This window comes from Scyliorhinus canicula, chromosome 15 (assembly GCF_902713615.1).
Source record: "Scyliorhinus canicula chromosome 15, sScyCan1.1, whole genome shotgun sequence".
Lineage (NCBI taxonomy): Eukaryota > Metazoa > Chordata > Chondrichthyes > Carcharhiniformes > Scyliorhinidae > Scyliorhinus > Scyliorhinus canicula.
In genome coordinates this window covers 123,532,585-123,556,847 of record NC_052160.1, presented here as the reverse complement: position 1 = coordinate 123,556,847, position 24,263 = coordinate 123,532,585, and the positions used below count along the sequence as shown (strand labels likewise).

At 49.5% G+C, this 24,263-nt stretch overlaps 1 protein-coding gene across 2 annotated transcripts in view; it reads left to right on the top strand.

Moving 5' to 3' along the window:
- LOC119979022 (membrane cofactor protein-like) overlaps positions 1–24,263 on the top strand; it is a 221,241-nt gene that overhangs the window by 25,701 nt on the left and 171,277 nt on the right. For both annotated transcript variants that reach the window (XM_038820994.1, XM_038820993.1), the window contains exons 3-4: positions 10,495–10,591; positions 13,351–13,424. In XM_038820994.1, the coding sequence (XP_038676922.1) occupies positions 10,495–10,591; positions 13,351–13,424 (171 nt within the window). The remainder of the gene's footprint in view (positions 1–10,494; positions 10,592–13,350; positions 13,425–24,263) is intronic.

Below are 24,263 nucleotides of genomic sequence, written 5' to 3'. Positions count from 1 at the left end.
TTTTTTTACATTGGAGAATGATACAGTGCTCCTTAGCTTAACAAATACATACAGATTTAAAGAATAACATGGATTACAAAGGATATCAAACTACTGAGGTCTCATTAACAAAATCCCTTTTAAGCACACAAAATGAATGTGGTCAAATACACACTCCGCTCTGAACCCAAGTTAGTGTCTGTGACACTAGACATCATCACATGTGAGTTTCCAAATTTCATTCCCAAAAACACACTTTAAACTTTTACCTTAGTGGTTCCCATTTTGAAATTCAGATCAGGGCCAGGATTCTCCCTTACCCGGCGGGGCGTGGGGTCCCGGCGGAATGGAGTGGCGTGAACCACTCCGGCGTCAGGCTGCCCCAAAGGTGCAGATTTCTCTGCACCTTTAAGGGCCAAGCCCTAACCTTAAGGGATAAGGCCCAGGCACGAGTGGTTGGCGCCCCGCCGGCCGGCGGGAAAGGCCTTTGGCGCCACGCCAGCTGGGGCCGAAGGGACTTCGCTGGCCGGCGGAAGTCCGCGCATGCGCCGGAGTGTCAGCGACTGCTGACGTCATCCCCGCGCATGCGCAGGGGAGGGGGTCACTTCCGCGTCCGCCATCGTGAAGGCTATGGCGAACGCGTAAGGAAAAGAGTGCCCCCACGGCACAGGCCCGCCCGCCGATCGGTGGGCCCCGATCGCTGGCCAGGCCACTTTGGGGGCAACCCCTGGGGCCAGATCGCCCCGCACCCCCCCCCCCCCCCCCCCCCCGCCCCAGGTCCCCGGAGCCCACTCGCGACGCCTGGTCCCGCCGATAAGGTAGGTCATTTGATTCCTGCTGGCGGGACCGGCATGACAGCAGCGGGACTTCGGCCCATCGCGGGCCGGAGAATCGCCGGTGGAGGGCCCGCCAACAGGCGCGGTGCAATTCACACCCCCGGCAAATCTCTGGTGCCGGAGACTTTGGGAGACGGCGGGGGCGGGATTCATGCCGGCCTCCGGCGATTCTCCGAGTCTGAGGGAGGTCGGAGAATCCCGCCCCAGGTTTTCCAAATGACATTTTATTTTTAATAAACGTTTTAGTGAGGTAATTCTTTGGCATTTCAACAACAAAACACAATATACATAACAAGAAGAATATAAACATAGGTCTTGCCATTACTTAACCCTCTGACCTACGCTAACCTAACGCCCTCCCTCCCCCCCTCTCCCCTTTCTGCTGGCAATTAGTTTTCTGCAAGGAAGTCGACGAATGGTTGCCACCTCTGGGCGAACCCCAGCAGACACCCTCTCATGGTGAGCTTAATTTTCTCCAGGCAGAGGAAGCCAGCCATGTCTGAAAACCAGGGGCAAAATTCTCCCCTACCCGGCGGGGCGGGGGGTCCCGGCGTAGCGGAGTAGCGCCAACCACTCCGGCGTCGGGCCTTCCCAAAGGTGCAGAATTCTCCGCACCTTTAGGGGCCAAGCCCTCACATTGAGGGGCTAGGCCCGCGCCGGAGCGGTTGGCACCACACCGACTGGCGCCCACACCGGCTCCAGTGGCCTCTGACGCTCAGCGCCGGGGCTGGCCGAAAGGCCTTCGCCGGTTCACACGTGCGCCGGTGCGTCAGCTGCTGCTGACGTCACCACCGGCGCATGCGCACTGGGGGATTCTCTTCCGCCTCCGCCATGGTGGAGGCTGTGGCGGGGGCGGAAGAAAAAGAGTGCCCCCACAGCACTGGCCCGCCCGCCGATCGGTGGGCCCCGATCGCGGGCCTGGCCACCGTGGGGGCACCCACGGGGGCCCGCTCGTGCTGCAGATCCCACCGCCACCAGAGGTGGTTCAAACCACGGCGGCGGGAGAGGCCTCCCAGCGGCGGGACTTCAGCCCATCGCGGGCCGGAGAATCACCGCAGGGGCCTCGCCGATCGGCGGGGCGTGATTCCCGCCCCCGCCAATTCCCGGGTGGCGGAGAATTCCGGCCACGGCGGGGGCGGGATTTACTCCGGCCCCTGGCGATTCTCCGACCCTGCCATTGGAGATTGGAGAATTTCGCCCCAGGTCTCCGGTTTTGGGGGCTTTGAGTCCCTCCATGCCAGCAATATATGCCTCTGGGCTACCAGGGAAGCAAAGGACAGAACATCCGCCTCTCTCTGCTCCTGGATTCCCGGGTCCTGCGACACACCAAAAATCCCCACCTCTGGACTCATTGCCACCCTCAAATGTAATACCTTGGGCATGGCGTCAGCGAACCCCTGCCAAAATCCCCTCAGTTTTGGGCATGCCCAGAACATATGGACATGATTCACTGCCCCCCCCCTCACGCATTTCGCACACCTGCCCTCCACCCCAAAGAATCTTCTCATCCGGCCCACTGACTTGTGAGCCCGGTGAACAACCTTAAATTGGATAAGGCTGAGCCTGGCACATGTTGTGGTAGTATTGAGCCTACCTAACGCGTCCACCCAGAGGCCCTCCTCTGTCCCTTCCCCCAGCTCCTCCTCCCACCTTTGCTTCAGCTTCTCGGTTTGCATCTCCTCTGAACCCATAAGCTCTCTATATATGTCCGAGAAGCTCCCCTCCCTTATCCATCCTCTAGAGACCACCATATCCTAAATCCCCCTTAGTGGCAGGAGTGAGAAGGTTGGTACCTGCTTTCGCAAAAAGTCCCGTACCTGTAAATATCGGAATTCATTTCCCCTAGCCAATGCAAACTTCTTCTCCAGCGCCCTCATACTCGGGAAGCTACCTTCCAGGAACAAGTCCCCTATCCTCTCAATCCCTGCTCTCTGCCAAATTCAGAACCCCCCCCCATCCATCCTCCCCGGCAAACCAATGGTTGTCGCAGATTGGGGACCACACCGGTGCCCCCTCTGCTCCCATATGTCTCCTCCACTTCCCTCGGACTCTCAAGGCCGCCACCACTACTGGACTGGTGGAGTACTGTGCCGGCGGGAACGGCAGGGGTGCCGTCACCAGTGCCCCTAAACTTGGGCCCTTACACGAAGCCGCCTCCATGCGCAGCCACGCCAGCTCACCCCCCACCAGCCACCTCCTAACCATGGCTATGTTAGCCGCCCAGTAGTAATTACTGAAATTCGGTAGCGCCAGCCCACCATCTCCCCGATTCCGCTCGAGCATTACCCTTTTCACCCGCGGGGGCTCCCCCCCGCACACACGTGGGAGAAAAAATCTCCATGGATCCACCACTACCCCCCCTCATCTGCTCCATGAACCTTTTCAGCTCCGTTGCTGGCACCATGCCCATTCTCGAGCATGACCGGTCCAAGCCTGGATCAATCACCGTGTTGAAATCCTCACCCATAAAAGCCTGTGCGAATCCAGGTCCGGAATCTTCACCAGCACCCTCTTTATAAAATCCCCACCGTCCCAATTTGGCATGTATACGTTGACCAGCACTACCTTCATCCCCTGCAGCTTGCCACTAACCATGATATATCGACCTCTCACATCCGAGACTATCCTCCCCACCTCAAATGCCACCCGCTTGTTAATCAGAATCGCAGCCCCTCTTGTCTTTGAATCCAGCCCCGAGTGGAAAACCTGACTAACCCAACCTTTCCTCAACCTGATCTGATCCACTACTTTAAGATGTGTCTCCTGCAGCATCACCACTTCCGCCTTCAGTCTCCCCAGGTACGCAAACACACGTGCCCTCTTTACCGGTCCATTTAGCCCCGCGCATTCCAGGTGACCAGCCTAGTTGGGGGGGGGGCAAAGACCCCACCCCCTTCCCCCCCTGCCGGTCAGCCCTTTCTTGGGCCCGCCTCTAGCTCATGCTCCGCACCTCCTCCGGCCCGCCCCAGGGCGGCTCCCACCCTTGACTCCCTCAGTGACCTTCCATCGAAGTCCCTCCCACGTCAGCAGAACCCATTCCTGCTCCCTCCCCGCAGCAACACTACTGTAAATCCCAGCCCAACTAATAAACTAAGCATATACACAACCCCCACTGTGCTTCCGTGAGCTAGCTCACCCAGTTGGCTTGGTGACCTCCGCTTCTGGTGCCAAGAAGTCTCCCACCATTGTTCCCTCGCTCCCCTTCCCCCCGCTCCTATAAACAAGTTATGTTATGAGGATAGGCTGGAGGTGTGGGCTTGGATAGGGTGCTCTTTCCAAAAGCCGGCGCAGACTTAATGGGCTGAATGGCCTCCTTCTGCACTGTAAATTCTATAAAAAAGAGATGAAGGGGAAAGAAGTGTTGGGAGGGGCACTTGGCGGAGGAGCCTGGACTGAAATACTGTAACAGGTAAACGTGGCCTCCTCCTGCGCCAGGATGAACCTGATTCAATTTAAAGTGGTGTGACAAGAGCACGTATGAGTAGTTCTTTCTGGATGTGGAGAATAGGTGCGAGAGGTGCTCGAGGGGGCCGGCGAATCACGTGCGTATGTTTTAATCCTGCCCAAAATTGGTCAGGTTCTGGCATCGGTGTTTGAGACTTTGTCAATGATCGTGGGGGTGAACTTGGAGCAGTGCCCTTGGTGGCAATTTTTGACATGTTGGAGTTGCCGGAGCTGGTGGAGGGGAAGGAGGCTGATGTTGTGGCCTTCGCCTCTCTGATAGCTCAGCGATGAATCCTATTTGGGAGGAGGTTGGTGGTGCCACCTAGAGCTTTGGTATGGTTTGGGGATGTCATAGAACATACAGTGCAGAAGGAGGCCATTCAGCCCATCGGGTCTTCACCGACCCACTTAAGTCCTCACTTCCACCCTATCCCTGTAACCCAATAACCCTTCCTAACCATTTTGGACACTAAGGACAATTTATCATGGCCAATCCACCTAACCTGCACATCTTTGGACTGTGGGAGGAAACCAGAGCACCCGGAGGAAACCCACCCAGACACAGGGAGAACGTGCAGTCTCCGCACAGACAGTGACCCAGCGGGGAATTGAACCTGGGACCCTGGCGCTGTGAAGCCACAGTGCTATCCACTTGTGCTACCGTGCTGCCCAAAAGAGTTTCTGCAAATGGAGAAAATTCGGTTTGCCCTTAGGTGGTCGAGGAGCGATTCTATTTTGTGGTGGAGGCATTTCACCACAGTATTCAAAGATCAGTTTAGCACCAGCAATTAAGGGGGGTGTGGAGGGGGGGGGGGGGGGGCAGGACGGGATTGGGGGGTTGTTTTGCAGGTAAAATCAGTTAGGTTATAAAGATATAAAAAAGACAAACTGTATTATGGATGTGTGTGTTTTATGATTGTGGAAACTCTTGTATTGTTTAGAACAAAATATATATTTTAAAAAAGACAATCATCTGGGTGGATTGTGAGAGAAATCCACATTAGATCAGTTGAGTTGCATGAACCATTTGGTTCAGAGTGTGATGTTATTTTTGAAAATAATGAAAATATTTATGAAGCTAAGGATGGGGGTTAAGGATTATTGTATTATAATCAAACTTTTCATGTTTAATGAATATTTATTCTTGCTAAAACTCTGCTCTGCCACGTTTAATAAATCAAAGTAAAAGTCACAATTTTCTGAGCTGGAATTCCAGTTATTTTTCCTTGTTGTTAAAACTAATTAGCAGTTCTATGCCTCTTTCCCTCCATATTTTCTATAAAAAGTAAAAGTTGCAACCTTCTGAGCCTGGGTTCCATTCTGAAATTTACCTGTCCAGTAATAACATCAACTGGTATTGTAACACTCCTTCTTGGATAGTCTTATGACTCTTTCCCCAGGATATTCTTGCACTGCTTAACTCTGTTCCTTTATCCCCGCTTCTGTCTTCCTCCTTCCCTCCTGCCTGCCACAACTTCCCATGAGTCCAACCTGTCTTACACCACCCCATCCATATTCCAACACCCACCTCGTCAGTCATGCATTCATCTTCATCCTTCTATCCCACGTTCCACCAATACCCCTCCTAGTCCTGCCTCCATCTTTCCCCTCCCTATTGACATTGCCTCCTGTGCGCAGTCCTGGCAGAGCTTCTGATGCCAGCACCAAAATCTCATAGCAATGCCCTTAACGATAGGCAAAGGCAGCGTCTACATACCTCAAAGCTATTGATGAAGTGAAGCTTGTCAGGTCCACAGTCAGGGAACAAACTGTTCTAATTTTGCTGGCTTCCAAGGAGAATGCAGGAGAATGGCACCAAGGGAATTGTTCATTTGGAGAGCTGGTGCAGACATGATGGGCTGAATGCTCTCCTTTTGTGCTGTAACAATTCTGTGATTCTGACTAACTCAGTTAGTGGATAATGGGACTTTAATCTCAGGGTTGTGGTCTTGAGTTATACATTGGGATGATTTAAAATTATTTTTCATTCAAATTTCACAATTTCTTTAAAAATCTGATGATGACAACATTTAAAGATAAAGCAATTTTAAAGTAAACCCATTAAAATAGTTGCACTCACTTTTTTCCATATAAGAATCTGACTATTAAAATAACTGATCCGAATAGTTACACTTTTTCCATTAACTGATGTTGTTGTAAAGCAGTCAGTAATAAGACAAAGCTTGCAGATTTGAGCAACATGGGGCAGAACTGCATGCAAATGTAGTTCACACTTTAAATGGCCTTATTCTGAGACTGACACCACATCTGTGCTCCACCTAATGTTGGGGCACAAAAAATCACAGCCAAAAAAGAAAGTTGCACCATCTCTGCCCTCCTCTGAGCTACAGACCCCATGAATTCAGATAGAATTCAGTGGCCTCCTGCTTGATGAAGCACTGATGTCCAGTAACTTACATGGAAGTAGGGGAAGTGTTTTTGGAGGACAGTAGGTGACCAATGATCTCCTGCTGAGATTTAGTTTCCCCTTTTCCTCTTCCCACTGTGAGCAGCCTTTTTCCTTTACTCATGCTGCAGTGCAGAGCGGTTAGGGGGTGGGTGGTGGTGGTGGTGGGTGGGATTGCGAATATAGCCTCTGTAATTGTGAGCTAGTGGTATGCTGATAGCCATTTTAGACACAAGAAACACTTACCCCACATGAATGCAGTGAGAAGAACTTTTGCTGTTGAACTTGGAATGTTCACTTTCTGCACAGATGGCAAGATCTTTGTAGTTTTTTTTTTTCTTTTTTTTTTTAAATTTAGATTACCCAATTGTTTTTTCCAATTAAGGGGCAATTTAGCGTGGCCAATCCACCTACTCTGCACATTTTTGGGTTGTGGGGGCGAAACCCACGCAGACACGGGGAGAACGTGCAAACTCCACACGGACAGTGACCCAGAGCCGGGATCGAACCTGGGACCTCAGCGCCGTGAGGCGGTTGTGCTAACCACTAGGCCACCGTGCTGCCCGTAAGATCTTTGTAGTTGAAGTGATCAGAGAACATGCGGCTTTGTAAATAAACAAAACTGTTTATTAATTAACGGAAACACTAAAGGGTCTGCTAAGATTACAGTTGGATATGACGGCTAAATACAAACAACTATGATTAACTATTACTCATTACTGTTGACTCAGGAGTTTCGGTTTCCTCCCACAGTCCAAAGATGTGCAGGTTGGGTGGATTGGCCATGATAAATTGCCCTTAGTATCCAAAATTCTATGATCTATGATTAACCTAGGACAAAAGTTTGGCACAACATCGTGGGCCGAAGGGCCTGTTCTGTGCTGTATTTCCCTACATAAATACTAAAGGAGCTGCTTGATCTATGTCTACAGTCTGTAATGACTGTCCAGCTTGTATGTCTCTGTGCTGTCCAAGACAATACATCCTGTCTCACATGTGGGTGTCTTCCGTTGACCTTCGCCTGTTGCAACGCCACTTGTGGTCATATGCTAGAATACTTCCCATGTGTTTGTCTTCCAGTGTCCTTCTCCTGTCGCCACACCACAAGTGGTCAGATGCTAGAATTGTAATCTATGCATGCAGGCCCAAATGTTTATATACAGTTTGATTATTATCTTATATACACAAATGATATTCTACATATCGGGCACGATTCTCCGAGCCCCACGCCGGGCCGGAGAATCGCCACAACTGCGCCCCGACGCCAGCGCGGGATTCTCCGAGGTGCGGAGAATCGGCACCATTTGGGCTGCTGATTCGCCGGCCGGGAGGGTCGAGGGCCGCGCGGAAACGGCAGAGTCCCACCGGTGCCATTCACTCCTGGTCGCTGCCGGCGAGAACTCTGCATGAAGGGTCGGTGGGGGGGGGGGGGGGCAGCCTGTGGGGGGAAGGGACTCCGTCCCCAGGGGGGGCCCCCGATGGGATCTGACCCGCGATCGGGGCCCACTGATCGGCGGGCCGGCCCCTGAACCCTCACACCATGTGTAGGGGCTGGTGCACTGAAGAAGCCTCCCGCGCATGCACGGGTTGGCGGCGTGGCCCAACTGCGCATGCGTGGGTTGGCGCGGTGCCCATTTGTCACCAGGAAGGGAGGCTAGAATGGCATGAAGCGCTCCAGAGCGACGGTTTTCACAACGGCGCGAACACTTAGTCTCCATTTTGGAGAATCGCAGCCACCATTACAGAACTGGGACGAAATTCTCTGCAGACCGTCGTAACGCCGATTTCCGGCGAGCAAAATTGGTGTAGATGACTCCGGCGTGGGGGCCTTCTTTTAGGCGACGATTCTCCGTTCCCGGAGGGGCCAGCAGCTGACTGACGCGATACGCGTCAGTTTCACCAGCTGCGGAAGTGGTGAGACCCGGCGTTTTGGGGGGGGGGGGAGGAGGAGGAGAGAGACAGACCGGCATTTTGGGGGGGGGGAGGGAGGAGGAGGAGAGAGACAGACCGGCATTTGGGGGGGGGGGGGGGGAGGAGGAGAGAGACAGACCCGGCATTTTGGGGGGGGGGGGGAAGGAGGGAGGAGGAGGAGAGAGACAGACCGGCATTTGGGGGGGGGGTGGAGGAGGAGAGAGACAGACCCGGCGTTGGGGGGTTTGCGGCGTTGAGTTGAGAGGAGAGGGGGGGGGTGGGTTTGCGGCGTTGAGTTGAGAGGGGGGGGCGGCGTTGGAGGGGGGGCGGCGTTGGAGGGGGGTAGGGGTGGTGAAGGGGGTAGGGGTGGTGAAGGGGGTAGGGGTGGTGGGGGGGGTTGGGGTAGGGGCAGCAGCGTGCAGAGGAGGGGGGCAACGGATGCCCGGGGCCAACGCACCGTCGCCCCCCCTCTGCACGCAGCTGCCCCTACCCCAACCCCCTCCCCTCACCACCCCTACCCTCTTCACCACCCCTACCCCCCTCCAACACCGCACCCCCCCCCCCACTAACGCCGCACCCCCCCCCCACTAACGGAGGAAGGAAGGGGGGGAGGAGGAAGGAAGGGGGGAGGAGGAAGGAGGGGGGGGGAGGAAGGAAGGGGGGAGGAGGAAGGAAGGGGGGGAGGAGGAGAGAGGGGGGGGTGTGGGTACCGGCCTTCAGAGGGAGGGAGGGGGGTGTGGGTACCGACCTTCAGAGGGAGGGGGACGGGGTGTGGGTACCGGCGTTGAGGGTGGGGGGTTGCGGCCTTGCGAGAGATGGGGGGGCGGCGTTGGAGGGGGGTAGGGGTGGTGGGGAGGGGGGTAGGGGTGGTGGGGAGGGGGGTAGGGGTGGTGGGGAGGGGGGTAGGGGCGTTGGAGGGAGGTAGGGGTGGTGAGGGGAGGGGGTTGGGGTAGGGGGCCGCGGCGTACAGAGGGGGGGCGACGGTGCGTTGGCCCCGGGCATCCGTCGCCCCCCCTCTCTGCACGCCGCTGCCCCCAAACCCCCCCCTCCCGATGCCGCAACCCCCCCCCGATGCCGCAACCCCCCCTGATGCCGCAACCCCCCCCCCGATGCCGCAACCCCCGCGATGCCGCAACCCCCCCCGATGCCGCAACCCCCCCCGATGCCGCAACCCCCCCCTGATGCCGCAACCCCCCCCATGCCGCAACCCCCCCCATGCCGCAACCCCCCCCGATGCCGCAACCCCCCCCGATGTGCCGCAACCCCCCCGATGCCGCAACCCCCCCCCCGACACTGAACGGCGTCAACCATCATCAATGGTTGACGCCGTTTTAAAGGTACTGTGATTTTCGCCGACGTGACCCGTGGCCATGTCGGCGGGACTTCGGCCCATCCGGGCCGGAGATTTGTGGAAAAAAAAATATAATGAAATCCCGCCGGCGCCAGCTGTTTTCAGAGGCTGCCGGCGGGATTTGCACAGCGCCGGTTTTTGGCCGGTCAGAGAATTAAAAACCCTGCGGGAGCAGGAATAACGCCGCTGCTGGCCGATTCTCCGACCCTGCGTGGGGTCGGAGAATTTCGCCCCTGACTTCTGAAGTTTGAGTACTAAAGAGCTGAACATCAAACCCAACCACGACTTTAAAGGAACACAATACAGGACTAATATTATACTAGAGCCAGATCCTTCCACTGTGTTTGACATGACTGCTAAAGTTATCCGAGACACATCTACTAGTAGATTTTATTAATGTTGACTACAGGCAGAGTTATGGGCCATTGGCTCAAAGGGCTTGTCAAGTTAATGAAGAAATAGAACGATTTTAAAAATGTTTAAAATAATTTTGCTGAATTGAAAAAAGACTTGAAGGTCTGGATAATTCTTTACCATTTCAAATATGCTTTTTACCCTCTGTCTAGCAATTTCATGTGGTAATCCAGGGGAACTTCTAAATGGATATTATGATGCACCTAGTGCAACCTTTGGAAGTAGGGCTACGTTTTATTGTGACATAGGGTGAGTATTCGGTGCACAAATCATTTTAAGATTGATCTTATTTTAGAATTATGTTCCATTAATGTCATTATTAAGGTATGTTTGCGATTTGTTTTTCAGTGTTCAACCAGGTGGCCTTTGAGTGGCTTTCGGATTATTCTAAAAAAAGGCAATTATGTTGATTCCTTTTTAGCACCCTCCAAAATAACTTGGTTGCCCAATTACTACTAAAATTGTCAGTGGAGCGATGGGACTGATTAGGGATAAAAATACAATTTTTTGTCTTGAAGAAGCAGGCTTGGCTGAGTTACTAAATAAATACTTTACATTTGTGTTTACTTCCCAAAGTTAAGGTAAACTAGGAGATTGCCATAAAACCATAAATAATAGGAACAGCAGTGGGCCAGTCAGCCCTTGGAGCCCAGATCATGACTGATCTAACGCTCATTAAATTCACCTGTTTACCTTATCCCTGCAAATACTTATTGATCTCAGCCGTGAAAATGATCAAGGTCCCATCACCACAGCTTCCTGGGTAAAGAATTTCAAAGAGTCACTACTCTTTTTGGGAAGAAATTCTTCCTCGAATCTGTCTTAAATGAGTAACCCCTTATTTTGCAATTATGCCCTCTGGTCCGAATATCTCCGATGAGTGGAAACATCATGGAATCAAAGAACTTACAGTGCAGAATGAGGCCATTCGGCCCATCGAATCTGCACTGGCTCTTGGAAAGTGTACCCTACTGAAGCCCGTGCCTCCACCCCAACCCAGTAACCTCACCTAACCCTTTTAGACACTAAGGGCAACTTATCATGGCCAATCCACCTAACCTGCACATCTTTGGACTGTTGGAGGAAACCGGATCACCCGGAGGAAACCCACGCAGACACGGGGAAAACGTGCAGACTCCTCACAGACAGTGACCCAAGCCAGGAATTGAACCTGGGCAGCAAGGTAGCACAAGTGGAGAGTACTGTGGCTTCACAGAGCCAGGGTCCCAGATTTGATTCCCCGCTGGGTCACTGTCTGTGCGGAGTCTGCACATTCTCCATGGGATTGGGTTATCCCCTGAGGGACCCCACCACCTGGCGATGCCAGTCCTGGAGGCACACCCTTTTTTATTTCTACGTTCAACCCATGAAGCGTCATTTGTTGACCCGTTTAGTATATCATCTCTTCTGAAAACTGGAATTGATTCCTTAACCATTCGTGCTACTTCTCCATCTTTTTTATCTCCCACCTCTGTCCCGCCTGAAAACTCTGGATCCAGGGATATTGAGCTGCCAATTTTGCCCCTCCTTTAGCCAGGTTTCCATTACAGAGCAATGACATCCTGTTGCCACGTTTCTACCTTGTCTGTAATGCTCCTTGCATTGAGGTATAAACAGTTTAACCCCACCATATCCCCCTTGCTGGACATTTAAAACTTTGCTTCACCTGTAAGTCTATCACTACATCTTCCACATCACTAGCTAATGTTCTATCTCCATTTTCTTGATCTGATTTTGACCTATCTGATCCTACTCCTGGGATCCCACCCCCCTGCCACACTAGTTTAAATACTGCCCAACAGAACTCGCAAAAGCCCCCATAAGGACATTGGACCCAGCTCTGCCTGGGTGCAACACGTCCGGTTTGTACAAGGTCCCATCTGCCCCAGAAACAGTCCCAGTGCCTCAAGAATCTGAATTCCTCCCTGTTACACCATCTCTCCAGCCATGCATTCATCTGATCTTTCCTTCTATTCCTGCCCTCTCTAGCGCGTGGAACAGGGAATAATCCTGAGATTACTACATTTGAGGTTCTACATTTTAGTTTATCTCCTAACTTCCTGTACTCAGTTTGCAGGTCCTCATCCCTTAGTTTACCTATGTCGTTGGTACCAATGTGTACCATGACCACTGGCTGTTTGCCTTCCCCGCCCTAGAATGCCCTGCGGCTGCTCCGTGACATCCCAGAGAGTGGCACCAGGAGGCAGCATACCATCCTTGATTCACGTTTGCAACCACAGAAGGATCTGTCTGTGCCCCTAAATATTGAATCCCCTATCACTATAGCCCTTACGCTCATTTTTCTGCCACCCATCTGAGAGCAGAGCCACCCACAGTGCTGTGAATTTGGCTGGTTCAGAACGGGGCGCAGGACCAACCAAAGAAGCTGATTGGTGAGTTGGTCCAGATGAGTATTTTCAATCTTTTAATCAAATGAATTACTTAAGATTTGGTTGGGAATATAAATAAATAAATACGGAGTATAGATTAGTACCGCACAATTACAATACAAATGTTAAGTAAGAAGCAAGGTTCCAGCGTAGTAATCATCTGGGTCGGCTGGGCAATTCCACAAGCGAGTTTGGAGTCTCCTTCATCCTCATAGCCAGTTTATAAACCAAGGAAGCCAGTGGTAGTAGAACAAGGATTTATTGAACTATGTCCAATGCTCTACCCACAGCAGTAACTCTCTCCCAATCCAGTCCCTATTGGGATAACCAACAGTTCTGGCCCTGCTTGGGCTGGCTTTATATGTAGGTCTAAGGATCTCCAGCTGGGTGGTGTCTGCGCCCTACCCTGGATGTTCGTACTCCACGGGCCCGATAGGGGGACCGACAATAGTTTCCCCCGGTCTTCATGAGGGTCATGAAACTACCCAGCACCTTTTGAAAGCTATGATTTTGCACCTGTTTCCTTATCTGTAAATTGTATCACTTAAATTTAAGTGCCCTATGTGAAAATTGGCTTTTACTTTTCTTTTACTCAATGGATTATTTTTCTATCTCTAGATTCAAACTAGTTGGTCGCCAACATCGGCTTTGTACAGCTACCGGTTGGGATGGCCAGGTCCCAACATGTGACCGTAAGTTATAATTCCATTTTTGTAAGAGGCTGAAGAGTTTGTTTCACGTGATTAACCAGCGATATACTGTTTTACTTTTATAATTTTACTGAATCTTTTTTGATTGAGCTCATGGGAAATCAAAGGATAAATTATCTTTTTTCCTCCCTCTTCCAGCATTTTTTTCCCAGTCTATTGCTTATTCTGGGTCTGGCCAGCTTCCTTTAAAATTTCCCCTTTCCTTACCCTGAACTTGGGATCTTCCTTGAACTTCACTCCAATCTCACCTTATGTCCTGTCCTAGCTTATCTTCTTCATTAAGTTATGACTCGGGGTGTGAGGACCCAGTTTTGCAAGCCAACCACCCCACATGTCACGCCATAAGTATAAAAGTTTTACTCATGAAAATGGTTAATTGTTTACTTTCACTAATGTTAGAACCAGCATTGAAAAAACCAACTCGGTTTCTTTCAATAAATATTTCATTTGTTTTTGAGCAAAACTTATTTTTAAAGCACATTGCGAAAACTGGTTAACATACAATTTCTAATCTGCAAGTGTAACTATATACCCTTTTAAATCACAACACACATATACAAAAAGGACAAAACAAATAGGGTCTCAGTGGAGATTGCCCTGTAAGTGAAAATCACTTTTTGCCAGTGGGAAAACTTAATGAAAAAGGATAAAATTTGAAAGGTTTTGATACTGCTGATTAGATGTGAAGACACTGCTCGTTATCTGTAAATTGTTACCCAAGGAGCTTTGATAGGGATAATAATAATAATCTTTATTATTGTCACAAGCAGGGAGACTAAGTCCCGACGCCATTGTGAACTCCGTCGAGTTTCACTCCGGCGCCGGAGGCTGCTCCTCGCCCCCTATTCTCTCAGCCCCGGGTGGCTAGGAGCGTCCTGGCATAATTTACGCACGCCAGGCCATGGCGCCACGTGAAAGAGCTGCCGCGTAAATTACGCAGCTGGCGCCGCGTAAATGACGTCACCGGCGCATGCGCAGGTTGGCCGGTGCCAACCCGCGCATGCGCAGTTGCTGTCCTCCCTGCGGGCACCCGCAAGACATGGAGGATTGATCTTACGGGGCGGCGGAGGAAAAGAGTGCGTCCTTTAGAGACGCCGGCCCGCCGATCGTTGGGCACCGATCGCGAGCCAGACCCCTACTGAGCGCCCCTCTGGCGCTCGATCCACCCTCCCCCCCCGGGCCGGAAAATCGCCGCTCGCCTGCTACAAACGGCGAGCGATGATTCTCCGAGCGGCCTGTCGTGAATCGCAGCACGCCGTTTTGTGGGGGGGGGGGGGGGGGAATCGTGGGGGTGCTGGGCGATTTCCGTTACGCTGCCCCGGCACCCGCGTGCAGGTCGGAGAATTGCGCCCAGTATTTTGTTCTGCAGCAATTAAAGTTCAAATAAACATCTCCTCAGGCGCTGTGCTGGTAATTTAGCTGAAACCATGTAATTTCTCAGAAAAAGCAGTTTGCTCGCAGTCCAAAGTGAACTTCTAACCCTTTCACAACAAACCCAGGTTTGTTCCCAAGAAAGTGTCTAAATTACTCAACGTTCTTCCAATTTTAAGAAATGATAATTCATGGAGACATGGATTTATAACAACAAGAACCTGCTCCCTCAATCCTATTGCCACTAAACTGTTCACCACTTAACTTTCCTTTGTTCGTTGATATTGGTAATGTGTCTCTTTCTTCAGGAATTGTCCCTCTCATTCAAAAGTGCCAATACCATCACTCTCCTTAAAACACTAACCCTTGACCCAGCAGTCCTTGGAAACTACCATCTCCATCTCCAACCTCCTGTGCTCTCCAAAGTCCATCTTTTATTCATTTACAGGATGTGGGCAGCACTGGCTAGGCCAACATTTATTGTCCATCCCTAGATGCCCTTGAGGAGGTTGTGGTAAGCTGCTTTCTTGAGCTGCATTCCCTGAGTTGTAGGTACCGTTACAACACCCTGGGCTAGTGCGTGGTAAATTCCAGCCCGACATGCCCTGGAGTCACAACACAAGTGAATTAACCAATAATTCTTATAAAAATACACAAAGTCATTGTCTCCAGGCTGTGCAGTAATCATAGTCGTGAAGTTTATAAACGTAAACACTATCACTGTTTATTCATAACAAAAACTATCATGAAATATGCAGAAAATACAAGTTGATAACTGTCATTTTAACTCCTGACTCCCACTTTAACTGCCCCCACCCTCGACATAAAGGAAAAACTACCATAATGCAAAAGCTGGTGGTCAATAGGAGGATTGGGAGAACTTTAACATTCAGCAAAAGGCTGCTAAAAATAAAATCAAAAAGCTAAGATGAACTACGAAAGGAAACTAGCAGAAAACATAAACACTGAAACCAAAAGCTTCTATAAGTATATAAAGAGGAAGGGAATAGCTAAAGTAAATGTTGGCCCTTTAGAGGAAGATACTAGAGAGGTAATAATGGGAACACAGAGATGGCAGAGGCACTGAACCAATATTTTGCCTCTGTCTTCACGCTCATAGGATAATAAAAGATTTCCAAAAACTGCAGTTAATACAGAGGATCTTGGTACAATAACCATCACTAGGGAGAAGGTATTGAATAAACTAATGGGATTAAAGGCAGATAAGTCTCTGGGATCTGATGGCCTACACCCTAGGGTATAATAAAGGAGGTGGCAGCAGAGATAGATGATGCATTGATTATGATATTTCAAAATTCCCTGAATTTTTAGAAAGGTCCCGGTGGATTGGAAGCATGTTAATGACTTCATTAGTAAGTGTGTAGAAGACTGTGTGCCAAAGAAGCAAATCCGCGTGTTTCCCAACCGGAAACATTGGATGAACAGGGATATCAACTGCTTGCTGAAGTCCAGGTCTGAGACGTTCAAGTCAGGCGACCCTGACCTCTACAAGAAAGCCAGATATGATCTAAAGAAATCCATCAAAGATGACAAAAGACAGTACCGGACCAAGCTCGAGTCCTAGGCTAGCCACACGGATCACCGCCGTCTATGGCAAGGTCTGCAAGACATAACAGGCTAAAAGATGAAGGCATGTAAAATCGTAGGCTCCAACGCACCCCTCCCTGATGAGCTCAATGCATTCTATGCCCACTTTGAGCAAGAGGTCACCGAGAGCGAGCCGTCCCCCCCAGAAGTCGTGGATGAACTTGTATCTGAGATCACCATTGCAGACGTCAGAGCAGCCCTCTCAAAGGTCAACCCATGGAAAGCCACTGGCCCAGATGGGGTACCCGGACGAGCACTCAGGCCTTGAGCGGATCAGCTGGCGGGGGTATTCGCAGACATCTTCAACCTCTCTGTACAACAATCTGAGGTCCCTATCTGCCAAGAGACAACCATCATCCCTGTACCAAAAATAAGTCAAACAGCGTGCCTTAATGACTATCGTCAAGTGGCTCTGACATCCATCATCAGGAAGTGCTTTGAAAGGTTAGTCATGGCACGAATCAACTCCAGCCTCCTAGATTGCTTTGATCCACTACAGTTTGCCTACCGCTGCAACAGGTCCACAGCAGACACCATCTCCATGGCCCTGCACTCTACCCTGGAACACCTAAATAACAAAGACACCTATGTCAGACTCCTATTTATCGACTACAACTCAGCCTTCAACACCATCATTCCTACGAAACTCATCTCCAAACTCCATGGCCTTGGCCTCGGTTCCTCCCTCTGCGACTGAATCCTGAACTTTCTAACCCACAGACCACAATCAGTAAAGATAGGTAACAACACCTCCTCCACGATCATCCTCAACACCGGTGCCCCATAAGGCTGTGTCCTCAGCCCCCAACTATACTCCTTATACACCTATGACTATGTGGCCAAATTCCCCTCCAACTCGATTTTCAAATTTGCTGATGATACCACCGTAGTGGGTCGGATTTCAAACAATGATGAGACAGAGTATGGGAATGAGATAGAGAATCTTGTGAACTGGTGCAACGACAATAATCTCTCCATCAATGTCAACAATACGAAGGAGATTATCATTGACTTCAGGAAGCGTAGTGGAGAACATGCCCCTGTCTACATCAATGGGAACTAAGTATAAAGGGTCGAGAGCTTCAAATCTTTAGGTGTACAGATCACCAACAGCCTGTCTTGCTCCCCCCCATGCCGACACTATAGCTAAGAAAGCCCACCAACGACTCTACTTTCTCAGAAGACTGAGGAAATTTGGCATGTCAGCTACGACCTTCACCAACTTCTACAGATGCACCATAGAAAGCATTCTTTCTGGTTGTATCACAGCTTGAAATGGAGCCTGCTCTACCCAAGACCGCAGGAAACTACAAAAGGTTGTGAATGTAGCCCAGTCCATCACGCAAACCAGCCTCCCATCCATTGACTTTATTTATAATTCCCGCTGCCTCAGAAAGGCAGCCAGCATAATTAAGGACCCCACACACCCCGGACATACTCTCTTCCACCTCCTTCCGTCAGGTAAAAGATACCAAAGTTTGAGGTCACATACCAACCGACTCAAGAACAGTTTCTTCCCTACTGCCATCAGACTTTTGAATGGACCTACCTCGTATTAAGTTGATCTTTTCTCTACACCTTGCTATAACTGTAACATTATATTCTGCAGTCTCTCCTTCCTTCCTTATGTATGGTATGCATACATGCAAGAAACAATACTTTTCACTGTATACTAATACATGCGACAATAATAAATCAAATTTAAAAAAAGGTTAAATGGAATTTTAGCGTTTATTGCAAAAGTAAAGTATAAAAGTAGAGAAGGTCTGTTGCAATTATATAAGTTGTTGGTGAGACCACATCTGGAGTATTTATTGTGTTCAGTTTTTGTCTCCTTATCTGAGTGAGGATGTGGTGGCATTGGAGGCAGATCAGAGGAGATTCACCAGATTGATTCCAGGGATGAAAGGGTTGATATATGAGGAGAGATCGAACAGTTTGGGTTTATATTTGTTGAAGTTTAGAAGAATGAGAGGAGATCTGATTGAGGTATATAAAATACTAAAAGGGATTGATAAAGTAAATTAAGTCAAATGTTCCTCCTTGTGGGGCAATCCAGAACAAGAGGTCACAGATGTAGATTGAAAGGCGGTAGATTTAAAACTGAGATTAGGAGGAACTACTTCTCGCAGAGGGTGGTGAATTTGTGGAACTCGCTGCCCAATAGTGCAATTGCGTCTGAATCATTAAATGGTTTCAAAAAGGACATAGATATATTTCTGACTTTAAAAAACGGTTTAAAGAGATATGGGGAGCAGGTAGGGATTTGAGACCAGCAATAGATCAGCCATGATCTGATTGAATGGCAGAGTGGGCTTAAAAGGCTGAACTGCCTACTTCTGTTCCTAATTCCTATGTTCCTGTCCACACACACAAGACATACAAGCACAGAGGGGAGGGTGAAAAATAAAAAGGATGAAAGTCAAAAGATAAGGGGCGGGATTCTCTGTTGGCTGATGGCAAAATTGCAAAACGCAATTGGTTGGAGAATCGGTCCTGACGCCACAATCGTGCCGGGCACCGATTTGATGCCAAATCGCATTTTTACATCACCTCAACAGCAGCGTCAATGGGGACGGTAGGCATGTACAGTAAACAACATTTGGTAATCATTAGCGAGCCCGACCCGATATTCTCCGGGACCGCCACGATTCTCCTCCTCCTATTGGCCGAGTTCCTGAAGGCGCGGTTCACTTGTGCTTTTAAAAATCGTGAAACCGGCTTTGGGGATGATGCGGGAGAGAGAGGAGGTAGGACACAGAGAGGAGTGACTGTGGGCTGCTGGGCTGGTCACTGGTTGGGTGGCTGTGGAGGGGGGGGGGGTTGCCAAGGCCGGGGGTTGTGCACCCCCCCCCCCTCCTCGGCTGGGGGTTTGGCTCTTGTGTGATGGCTTATCCACTGCGGTCATGGTTGATGACACCGATCCAGAGGCCACAGACCAATGTGGAGAGCTGCTACAATGACGCCCATACAGCGACCACGAGCATGATCGAGTGGTGCTTAGCCTCCTGAAAATGAGGTTCAGGTGCCTGGACCGTGCTGGAGGCAGCCTCCAATATGTTGCCATGAGGGTCACCCGCATCGTAGTGGCCTGCTGCGTCCTCCATAACATCATACAGCAGAGGGCGTTATTCTGGAGGAGGCAGAGGAGGCAATTTGCACATCCGTCTCCTCGGAGGCTGAAAAATTTATTAAAGGATGCAGGGGTAAGGGATGACGACTATACTAAACTGATAGAACAGGTTAGTGATCGCTGTGACGTTTGCAGGAAGTACAGAAGGACACCAGCATGACCGATAGTAACCCTACCTTTGGCCAGGGATTTTAATGACATTGCGGCCATGGACCTTAAGATCTGGGATAAAGCAAATAATATATTTAGTTTGCATTTTGTAGATTTAGCAACCAGATTTAGTCAATCAACGATTGTACGAAGTAAAGAAAAGAGAGTAATTTTGGATCAAATTGTGGAAAAATGGATCGGGACAGGAATGGGTCCACCAGCAAAATTCTTTACGGACAATGGGGGAGAATTTGCTAATGATGAGTTTAGGGATGTGTGTGAAAACATGAATATCAGAGTTATGAACACTGCTGCAGTAAGCCCATTTAGTAATGGTGTCTGCAAAAGAAATCTTATCGATGACGTGCTTCGGAAAATTTTGGGAGATCGACCAAACTGCACGCTAAATTCAACTTTAGCATGGGCGGTACATGCAAAGAATTCATTGCAAATGGTTGGGGGCTATAGTCCTTATCAATTAGTGTTTGGTAGAAATCCTAAAATTCCCTCCATTTTGGATGACCAGCCTCCAGCTTGGGAAGGGGCTACAATTATCTCAGGTTTTGCTGAACATTTAAACACGTTACATAGCAGTAAAAAAGTTTTTTTGGAAGCAGAAGTCTCTGAAAGAATTCGCAGAGCTTTAAGACATAATGTACGGCCATCAGATGCCGTTTTCAGTAAGAAGACATGGTATACTATAAGAGAGACAATTTTAATGAATGGAAAGGCCCAGGGAAGATCATAGGCATAGATGGCAAAACATTTATTTTGCAACATGGTAATCAAACTGTTAGGGTACATTCATCAAGGATAATGGGTACCGATTACAAATTTTCAAATTTAGACAGAGCAGACAGACATGACGAGGAACCAGAGTCATCTGGTACAAATGTGTTACAGAACTATGAAGACCAGTTAACTGATATAGATAGGGTTTCTGTAGAGGAACACGACAATTCTGATAAATTAGATCAGGCCATTTTTCCGAAAGGGCAACTGCCAAAGGTTGGTACAAAAGTGACATACTTGCCTGAAGGGTCTAGTCAATGGAAGGATGCAACTGTTATTAGTAGAGCAGGGAAGGCCACTGGAAAGTATAAACATTGGTTGAATGTACAGCATTCAGGGGAGGAAGTTAAGACAATGGATTGGGAAAACGAAGTTCAAAAATGGAGGGCACAGAAATGCAGTGCCAGTTCAGATAGTACATCAGATAGTGAACAGGTTCACAGGAAAAGGTCGAGAACTATTGAAAGGACATCCCGCTACAGAAGAGAAAGATCAAGCAGTAGCAGTAGCAGTACAGAACGAGATACCAGGCAGGAGAGGGGACGTAGTTTATCAAGATCTCGGAACAGGAGTAAGACTATGAATACTAATAGAAGTAGAAGCCCACATGCACGTGAGATTTTGGTGGCTTCAAATAAATTAGATGAAAAAGTTATCAGAGATGCTAAACAGCAAGAATTGCATAGTTGGAATGAATTTGGGGTATACACGGAAGTACCGGATAGGGGACAAAAAGCTCTATCCCACAGATGGATTTGTACAGAAAACGTTCTTCCAGATGGAACCTATAAGGCAAAGGCCAGGCTTGTGGCAAGGGGATTTGAAGAAAACTTAGAAGATCAGGACTTAAGGGTAGATTCGCCTACAGCAGGAGGGTTATTTTAAAGATCTTCTTGGCTCTATTAGCCACAAAGGCATGGGAATGCAAATCTATAGATATAAAAGCTGCCTTTTTGCAGGGGCATCAGCTCCAGAGAGACATTTTTCTCCGTCCTCCTAAAGAAGCAGCTAACACAGAAGGTGTACTCTGGAAGTTGAACAAATGTGTATATGGATTAAATTATGCATCTAGAGTGTGGTACTTTTCGGTAAGGTCAGTCTTATTAAAGTTAGGCTGTTGCCAGTTGAAAGCAGATCCAGCAATGTTTTAATGGCACTATAAAGGAAATCTTGCTGGCATCTTTATGATGCATGTCGATGATTTTTTGTGGGGTGGGACTAGTGATTTTGAAGCTATTGTAATCTCTGGTTTGAGAAAAGAATTCAGGGTTGGAAGTAAGGCTTCCGGTGCATTTAAATATATTGGACTGGAAATCGGACAGACTAAGTTAGGGGTAACTTTACGTCAGCAATCTTATTTGGAAAGCATCAGCCCAATAGCATTTAGTTGTGGCCGGGTTTCACAAAAAGACGCAATGGTTTCAAAGATAGAAAAAGAGCAACTGCGAAGTTTAATTGGGCAACTGAACTGGTTAGGTAGACAGACTAGACCGGACGTGAGTTTTGATGTCTTAGAGTTGAGTACAAAATTGAATGACCCCAAAGTGGAAGACATAATAAGAGCAAATAAAGTGTTGGCCAAACTAAAAATGCAGGAGTGTGTTTTGAAGTTCCCGGTTTTAAGTGATCTTAGGCATTTGAAACTCATAGTTTATAGTGATACGTCCTATGCAAATTTATGTGATGGAGTTTCAAGCACGGGAGGTTTTATAATTTTCCTTTTGGGGAACAATGGTAAATGTTGCCCTCTTGTGTGGGAAACAAAGAAAATAAGGAGAGTGGTCAAAAGCACTTTGGCTGCTGAGACGTTAAGCTTAGTGGAAGCGGTGGATATGGCTTTTTGTACAAGTCAGATATTGACAGAAATTTTGGGATTAGGAGATTTGGGTAATACACCTATTGACTGTCACATTGACAATAAATCCCTGTGGGAAAATGTGCACTGTACAAAAAGTGTCAATGAAAAGAGGTTACGGATAGACATCGCAAGTTTGAAGCAGATGTTGGACAGAGGGGAAATACCAAAAAATTAAATGGGTTGACAGTAGCTATCAACTATCAGACTGTTTTACCAAAATAGGGGCTAGTTCACAGAAACTTTTAGATATTGTGAATAGAGGGCGCCGTTTCTGTGAATGTTGTTTTTCTTCTACTCAGAGAAAAAAAGAAGGGGGGAATCACGTATGTGTTTTAGTTTCTTGAAATTTTAGTTTCTTGCAATTTTGTTTTCACCTAATTGTTTTTTTCTCTCTAAGGAAGGGGAGACTGTTAAGTAATGGGTTAAGAGACATTGCAATTAGTTGTCTCATTTATGTTAAGTGTTCAATGATTGTCTCATTTATGCTAAGTGTTCAATGATTGACAGTGATATGTAAAGAGGCTTCAGGTGGCCTCGGGACCTGGTGATGTGCAGGGTTCTGTGCAGAGTCAGTTGGAACGAAACTGCCCGAGGTGTATTTCTGAGATGGCGGAGGGTGTTGGCGACAGCTATGATGGAAAATCAGTGTCATCCTCCGACTCAAGCTCCGGGGTCTCCTGAGTCTTGTGCGGAGGACTGTCATCCAAGCTGCTCTTGTTGAAGATTGGCTCACGTGGGGCTCCGCTTGTGGCACTGGTTGGGGGTGGGGGACGCCAGATTGACCTGCCCCATCTCCAGCAGATCCTGCAAGGCACAAGGCAAGATGCATGATTAGACCGCGAGTGGGTGTGGTGTGGGGGTGACGGTGCTGTGGGGGTGAGGGTGGTGTTGGGGAGGGGGGTGGTTGACACATGTGTCATGGGGAACTGCAACTAAGTGGGGTCTCACTTCCTCACCTGCGGCTGAACACCACCTCAGCGACCTCCCTTTCCTCTGGACCCGCCGATCCAGGGCTCTCTGCACTGCCACGGTTAAAAACCGCAGTTCCGGTGGTCCCCCTCCTGTCTTCTTCAGCTCCTGGCGGTTGTGCATGACCTACTCCTGGGGTGGGGTGCGAGACAAACAAAAAGCTATCGTGTTAGCCAGTCCCTGCATGCAGTGCAGGGGTGGGTAGCTGATGGCCTCAGTGGCCAGTGCACCTGGCCATGGCGGCCTGTATGGTTACCGGCATGTGGTGCAGAGTGGGAGTTCATTTGCCCTTCGTTAGAGGACCTGACCCGGTATTCTCTGCAGCCTCTGCAATGCTACGCCTCCACCGGGGGTGGGGGGAAATTTCCGAAGACAAGGTTCACTTGTGCTGCCGGGGGGTGGGTGGGTGGGTGGGGGGGGGGGGGGGGGGGGGGGAGAAGGAAGGGGGGGTATACCAGGGGTGGGGCCGAGTGACCCACACGGGACCCGGGTGTCTAGGCATGGACGCCCATCGCTGCGGCCTGCAAGGCAGCCATCTTCTTGCACACACCACTGAGTGCCCTCCCTGGCCTGTGATTCCGCAGAGTGACACCGGCCACCTGTGTGCCCAGCCACCATCCCTGCATTCCGCCCACCACCTCCCACATTCCAGCCCCCACCCTCCTCCATACGAATCACCACCTCCCAAACCAACCGTCACCCACCAGCAGGCAGCACAAGGTCAACACTCACAGTACCCCCTACAGGGTGGCGTTATACGGGAGCTGGCATGGGCAGCAACAGCTAATGGTACTCCTGGCAGAAGGGACAGGTCCAGAGGCCCCACGGTGCCGGACCCGTGGTGCAGGCAGGAGACATGCGAGGGAATCTCCGCAGTGCCAACCGGGGCCATCATGTAGCCTGTTGGAACCTGGTAGGGCACAGGGCCCTGCACCATGCT